General features: G+C 51.3%; 1 protein-coding gene and 1 long non-coding RNA gene across 3 annotated transcripts; both read left to right on the top strand.

Moving 5' to 3' along the window:
* The first annotated feature begins 716 nt into the window (after positions 1–716).
* TMEM81 (transmembrane protein 81) lies at positions 717–2,686 on the top strand. 2 transcript variants are annotated; one of them, XM_068173247.1, is made up of 2 exons: positions 717–854; positions 1,294–2,686. In XM_068173247.1, exon 2 carries the CDS (start codon positions 1,446–1,448, stop codon positions 2,679–2,681), a length of 1,236 nt encoding a protein of 411 aa, XP_068029348.1. In that variant the 5' UTR covers positions 717–854; positions 1,294–1,445; the 3' UTR covers positions 2,682–2,686. The 2 variants fall into 2 exon arrangements, with proteins under 2 accessions (XP_068029348.1, XP_068029349.1); XM_068173248.1 differs by having other exon boundaries at positions 785–911.
* Positions 2,687–3,989: 1,303 nt separating this feature from the next.
* LOC137462673 (uncharacterized) lies at positions 3,990–6,868 on the top strand. The gene is made up of 2 exons (XR_010993750.1): positions 3,990–4,707; positions 5,225–6,868. It is a non-coding gene; the product is annotated as an uncharacterized lncRNA (long non-coding RNA).
* Positions 6,869–6,908: the final 40 nt, after the last annotated feature.

Below are 6,908 nucleotides of genomic sequence, written 5' to 3'. Positions count from 1 at the left end.
TGCTCAGAGAATGGAATTCCTGGAGAATCTGCTGTCCCAGGCCAGGCTGGACGGGTTTGGAGCATCCTGGGATGGGGGAATGGATGGGATTTGAGGTCTCTTCCGACCCACAGCAGTCTGGAATTCCCAGATCCCTGGGTGTGCTCGGAGCCAGGCTGGGAAAGGGGAGGGGAGCTCCAGGGGGCATTGGGGGTGGAAAATCCTCCTGGAGTTCTGGGAATTCTTCAGTTCAGTTTAAGGAGTGTGAGAAGGGGAAGTAGATCCGAATTTGGGTTTGCGGGGGAACTCGGCAAACCCAAATCCCTGTGGGAAACCAGGGATGCCCAGCAGGAGACTCTGATTATGGGATGGCTTTTCCATAAAACTGTGGTCAAAAACCATGGAGAATGTGATTCCATTGAACTGTGGGGGGTTCCTCCATCAAAAAACCTGGATTTTCCAGGAAAGAACGCTTCAGCACTGCATTATTTTTTGGGGGAATGCTTGAGCACCGCATGGATCCCCTGGAATCTCCTTCGGAGCGTTTTCCTGGGATGGCAGCGTGGGAACGATTCCTGTGGATCCATCAGGGGAGGTGTGGGGTCGGATCCCTCAGGAATGAGAGCTCTCCCAACTCCTGTGGTTCCTTCCAAGGCTGGGAATTTTACCCAGAGCCTCCCCCAGAGCTTCCAGAGCCCTCAGGATTTGCTGGACCTCCCCTGATATTCCTTGGAATGTTCGGGGCTCTTGTGCCCCGGCTGTGACATCAGAGCTGCTCCCATGGGAACAGCTTCAGGGCCTGGTGTGGACACGGAGTTACCGGACCCAAAGCAGCTCAGACAAGCCTGGATCCCCATGGATCAGCCCCAGTAGAGGTTGGAATGTTGGGGGTGAATTTGGGGAGTGCTCCAGAGCGGAATGTGTTTGTATAAGTGAGGATTGGACAGGGCCTCCATGAGGAGTTGGGATTTTGGGATTTCCTCACACTCCACAGCGTTATTTGGGAGATTCCAGCAGTGATTCCTGCTGGAAATTCGGAGTTTGGTGGGAAAATGAAACTGGAGCCGCTCCTTTTCCAGTGGAAATCCATCCAAAATGAAATCCATCTAAAATAATGTGGGAAGTCTTACAGAGAGGAGAGAATTTCATTCTGAAATTGCTGAGCACACCCAAAACTGATGGAATTTGGGCAGAGTTGGATTGGATCCAATGGATCAGAACGTCCTCCTGTCCTGTTCAAACAACATTCCCAATGGAATTCCTGGAATTCCCGCCCTGCTGGATCCAGTAATTCCTTGCTGTGTCTTTTTTTAGTTGTGCCTCCAGCTCCGCATCCGGGAGGATTTTCCCAGGTGGAAGGATTAGATCTGGTGGGATGTCAGAGACATCCCGAAGAACCTGGAAGATTCATGGAATGATTCCACAGGGTTCGGAGTGCTGAACCCAGACACAAAAACACCTGGAAGATGGAGCAGAGCCCCATCGTGGTGATCCTGCTGTGCGCCCTGTGCGTTCCAGCGGCGCTTCCCTCAGGAGCGGGATTGGAGCTTGCCTTGGGATCGGGATCGGAGCTTCCTTCAGGAGCAGGATTGGAGCTTGCCTTGGGATCAGAATCAGAGCTTCCCTCAGGAGCGGGATTGGAGCTTCCTTTGGGATTGGGATCAGAGCTTCCCTCAGGAGCAGTATCAGAACTTCGCTTGGGATCAGGAATGGAGCTTCCCTTGGGATTGGAATCTGATCTTCCCTTGGAACCAGTCTTGGAGCTTCCTTTGGGATTAGGATCTGAGCTTCCCTTGGGATCGGGATTGGAGCTTCCCGTGGAACCGGGCTCAGAACTTTCCTCAGAACCACGATTGGGATCAGAAGTTCCCTTGGAACCAGGCTCAGAGCTTTCCTCAGAACCGGGATCTGAGCTTCCCTCAGAACCAGGATGGGGCTCGGAGCCTCCCTCGGAACCAGGATCAGGCTCGGCTCTTCCCCCGGGAGCGGAGCCCATCGCGCTGGGGCTGAAGGCCATGGTGGTGGTGAACTCCACGCCCTGCAGTGTCACCTGCGGGCTGGGCGTGAGGCAGGAGCAGTTGTGTGAGTTCAGCCCGGCGGGGGAGCGCCGCAACTGCTCCCTGGTGCGCTCCCGCTGCCTCAGCGACTGGATCTGCGGCCTCCGGCACCTCAGCGTTCCTGAGGGAAAGCCCTTCCAGCTCACCTGCCTCTCCCCGGACGCCGCCAGCCTGGAGGGACCAAATTTCGGCTACTCCTGGAGGTTCGCCCGGGGGCTCATCACCACCAACGACCTCCTGTTCCATCCCTTCCGCAATCCCAGCCCTTCCCTGGGCTTCTCGCCGGTGCTGGAGTCGCATTCCGGGACCTACCGCTGCGACGTGCAGGTGCTGAGCTCCTTCCAGCTCGTCAAGAGGATCTACTTCGGCCTCAGGGTGATCCCCAGGGATCTGGTGGATCTCGACTTCCAGAAATCCCTGACTTGGGAGCAGCAGCTGGCGGCCAATGGGGAGGAACCACCGGGAAACGCCACGGGCCCTGCAGAGCTGGAGCAGCGGTGGAATTTTTGGGAGAAGCAGTGGTTTTATGAGGTCGTGCTGGGAGTTGGGAGTGGGGTGATCGTGGGGATCCTGTTCAGCCTCAGCCTCTGCTGCCTGTGCAGGATTTGCAGGAAAAGACCAGCACAAGAAATGAACGGAGACTGACGCAATTCCCTGTCTTCAGCTCTTTGTTAGGATCAGGAATTCAGGGTGGGAGTCTTGGGATCGTCCACTCTTGGATTTTGGTGATCCTCCCCTTCCAACTCAGGACATCCCATAGATCCCATAACTATTTAATGGGATATTTAGAATTTATTTGCAACAGACACAGCTTATAAATTAATATTATTAGCCACTTTGGAGCCTGGATTAGGAATTCGGGATGGGATTCTTGGGGTCATCCACAGTTGGATTTTCCAACTTCCCTTCCAACTCAGGACATCCCATGGATCCCATAATTATTTAATGGGATATTTAGAATTTATGTGCAACAGACACAGTTTATTATTGAATATTTTCAGCCATTTTGGAGCCTGGATTAGGAATTCAGGAATGCAGGGTGGGATTCTTTGGGTCATCCACAGTTGGATTTTGGTGATCCTCCCCTTCCAACTCAGGACATTCCATGGATCCCATGGAACTTAATGGAATATTTATAATTTATTTTCAACGGACACAACTTACTATTGAGTCTTTTCAGCCACTTTGGAGCCTGGAAAGTCAGGACAGGGCTGGAGAGCCTGTGCTGGATTTCCAGCAGGTGCTTCCAGTGGAATTCTGGAATGATTCAGGTGGGGTTTGGAGCACCCTGAGCCACAGCAAACAGCTCCCGGCTCCCCTAAAGGGTCTTTGCTTTACCTCGAGGTCTTTGGGGCTTTTTAATTTAACTTCCCATCCTTATTTCTGTCAGATTTCCTCGGATTTCCTTAAATTTCTCCTGCCTTTCCAAGAATTCTGGGGGGACGGAGCTGCCCCAGGTCAGGGATGAGAGGAATGAGGTCATTTTGTCGTTTCCCTCTGATCCCAGGTCTGCTCCCAGCTGTGGGGACGAGGATGCCCCACTTCCCTCTGGAAGTTTATTCCCTTCCATGACATCCTGGAAAAAGCATTTTCTGGGATTTCTGGGTCGTGCAGGGCAGGGAGCACTGGGAGGCAGGAGATGAGAGCTGGGGGTGTTTGAGCCTCTCAGAGCTGAGCTCATCCCTAAAATCCTTACGGGAACAGCTCAGTGGGGTTGGGATTGTCCATTTTTTCCTGCTGATTAATGAGGATAAACCATTGGATAATTCCAATGAGGAATTCTGCAGGGAGTGGAATCCATGGAGGGACTTGTAAAATACCTTTTCTTTTTTTCCAATTTTCTTTCATATTTGCTGTTTGTTCCCTTTTCCCCTGTGAGCTACAGGGACACCCAAATCCAGGGAAAAGAACAGCACAGCTCTAAGGTTAAAAATTGAAAAATTCTCGAGTTTTTCCTTTTACCAGACACAAGAATGCTTTGATATCGAAAAACATGGGTATGGAGGGAAATAATTTTATTTATTCGAATGAAAACCAAACCAGGCACTACCCAGAGCTGATTCCCAGCGGGTTTTTTTCACCTCCTGAACATGGAAAAATCGGGAATGACCCATCACAGCGGGCTGGGAGTTAATGGTCCAGAGCTGCCCCATCTGCAGGAGCCTCTCGGCTCTTTGTCATGGAAATTTCAGTGTCTTGGGCCCAGCTGGGATTCCCAAATCCAGCGGGATGAAAGCTCTGAGTCAGAGCAGGAGCCAAAAATCTCCTTCATCTTTGGATTGTGGGGTTTTGCAATTTCTGAGGGGAGCCAGATGCTCAGAGCAGGGAAAACGAATCCATAATTGGAGTTTTTATTTGGAGGCCGAGGGCTGGGATGGCCACTGGGGTCCAGCTGTCACAAAGGGCCTTTAATGGGATTTTTTTGGGGGGTACTCTTTGATTTTTGAAGGGATATTAAGGATTGGGGGATATTTATCATAACAGGGGAAGGAAGGGAGAAGGAAGGAAAAGGGAATAGCACAGGTTGGAGCTCAGTGCAAGTAGGGAAGTAAAAACCCTTGGAAGAGCATCCCCATCCCTCCTTTCTCCCCTCTCTCCCTGCAAAATCATATTTTCTTAATCACTGCCCCTGAATTCCTGCCATAAACGGCAGAAATTTAGGGAAAAAAATGTTTCTCTCTGCTCTGAATTGGTGCCTGAACTCCTTTTTCCCAATTTTTCACCGTCACCTGGAGGTGAGGATGGCACAGACTCCATGGAAACCCTGGACTCCATGGAAACCCCAGGAACTCTGAACTCCATGGAAACCCTGGACTTTCTGGGAATTCTGTCTGCTTGCCATTCCATGGTCCTGAGCTTTAGGAGGCAATCAGGAGCTTCCAGCGCAGATCCAGAGAGCAGAGGGGTTGTGAAGAAATCCCTGGGATCTCCTCAGGCTGAGGAACGTCGGTGTCACTCATTGGATGGCAGCAAAAAAGCCCCATAAATCAATTCAGGGGCTTCCTGGCTCCTCCATCCTCTGCTCCTGGAGCTGTTATCCCATTCCCTGATCCACTGGGATAGAATTCCTGTTCCCACCTTTCCCTCTGGCTGCTGATGTCCCTGCAGGGTGACCAGGGCTGTCCTTACAGAGTGACCAGGGCTGTCCCTGCAGCTCCTGGGGACAGGGCCAAGCTGCCCCAGCACAGCTGCGCCAGGACCTCTGGTACCTTTGGGATCAGCAGAGGCTGGAGCTGGGCAGGGCTCCTTCCCTCTCTCCATCTTTCATCCTTCCCTCTCTCCATCCATCCTTCATCCTTCCCTCTCCATCCTTCCTTCTCTCCATCCATTCCCTCTCCATCCTTCCCTCTCTCCATCCTCCCTCCAAATCCCCTGAATTCCACTCCTCTCCCTGGCTCTGCACAACTTTAACCCCTGGGCTGTATTTTAGGAAGCTCTGAGAGGTTTTGAGGAGGATTCCAAGCCTTTTCCTCTTGTTGGTGGCTCTGGATGGGCTTTAAATGTAGATTTTTGTCGTTTCCCAAGGTCCGAATGCCGGATCCGCAGGTGCAGATCCTTCCTCGTGCCTCTCCCAAGCCTGGATTAATGGAATGGCAGAAGGGACTGCCCAAAACAGGGCTTAACAAAGCCTGAGCTGCCCTGTCTGGAGAGGGATTTCCCTGCCACCACCTGGGCTAAAAAGGGCGAGGAATTGGCATTTAAAGGGAAAACTCTATGTCAGGGCCCAGCCAGGAAATTCGAGGGTCGGGATGGCCCAGGCTGGCACGGTTTTCTCTGGGATTGAGGGATCACAGCCAGGGAAAAGTCCCTAAAACCCCACTTGGGATGGGACCAGCAGCAACACCAACCAATTCTCGGTAACTTTGGTCAACTGCTTTACTGGGAGACAGAGATTTCAACAGGCAACATCGATTCCCAACCAGTCCTGTGGGTGCTCAGCATTCCTGCTTTTCCCAGCCTCTGGAGCAGAGGGGTCTTCTCGGGGTGTCCGGCAGCTGTCGGAGCTGGAATCCAGAGCCTCTTCCTGGCTGGATCTCAGCCTTTTTTGCAGTCCCAATTCGAGCCTGGAATTTTGGCTGGATGAATTCTCAGTGCAGGGAGATGAATCCGGGTCCAAATTTTCCTTTTTGTCCCTGTGGTGTCTTCCTGGAGTCTCCCATTCCTGTTTTAATTTTGTCACTTTTTTAAAATTCCTTCTTTAAGTCCCTCTGAAATTGGATTTATTGACACCTCCATTTTTAGGCAGAGCTGCCCGAATTAGGGATTCTGAGAAAGAATTCCTTTCTCCCAAAGAGGCAAACAGGGTGACAAATCCCCCAAAATCACAGGAGATACGGGAAAACACGGAATTTGCACCTCACAGCTGAGACAAGCACCAGGCTGGGCCTGCAAGTGAACACCGGAGTAGTAAAAAAAAGCTTTTCAGGCTGGGGCAGAGCTCGACCCTCCCGTGGATTTGTCTCCTTGGGCTGGTTCCTGCAGGGTTTGGCTCTTTTTTGTGGGAAAAAGGATCAATCCCATCCCACAATGCTCCGAGCTGGCTGCGGTGGGATGGGTGTGGAACATGCTGGTCCCTGAACTCCTCAGTCCCTGTCCCCCCACGGAATTCACTGTACAGAGTTAAAAAAAAGTCAAATTTAGCAGTCTGGTTATCTCATACATGGCTTCAATAAGGCAGAAAACCTATGGATACAGTGAGGGCAGGGGCAGCTGGCTGCAGAATTCCCGGAGAATTCATAATTTTCCTCGTTTTCCTTAAAAAACATTTAATCAGTTAAAGACCCATGTCTTGTATGAAAGCTTTTGTTCCTCCAAACCAAAAAAAAAAACAACAACCAAACCCAAAAGCTCTTTTTTAAATTTCTTCCTCCC

This window comes from Anomalospiza imberbis, chromosome 26, assembly GCF_031753505.1.
Source record: "Anomalospiza imberbis isolate Cuckoo-Finch-1a 21T00152 chromosome 26, ASM3175350v1, whole genome shotgun sequence".
In the NCBI taxonomy this organism is placed as follows: domain Eukaryota; kingdom Metazoa; phylum Chordata; class Aves; order Passeriformes; family Viduidae; genus Anomalospiza; species Anomalospiza imberbis.
The sequence above is the reverse complement of the archived record's forward strand: the minus strand, read 5'-3'. Positions and strand labels throughout refer to the sequence as shown.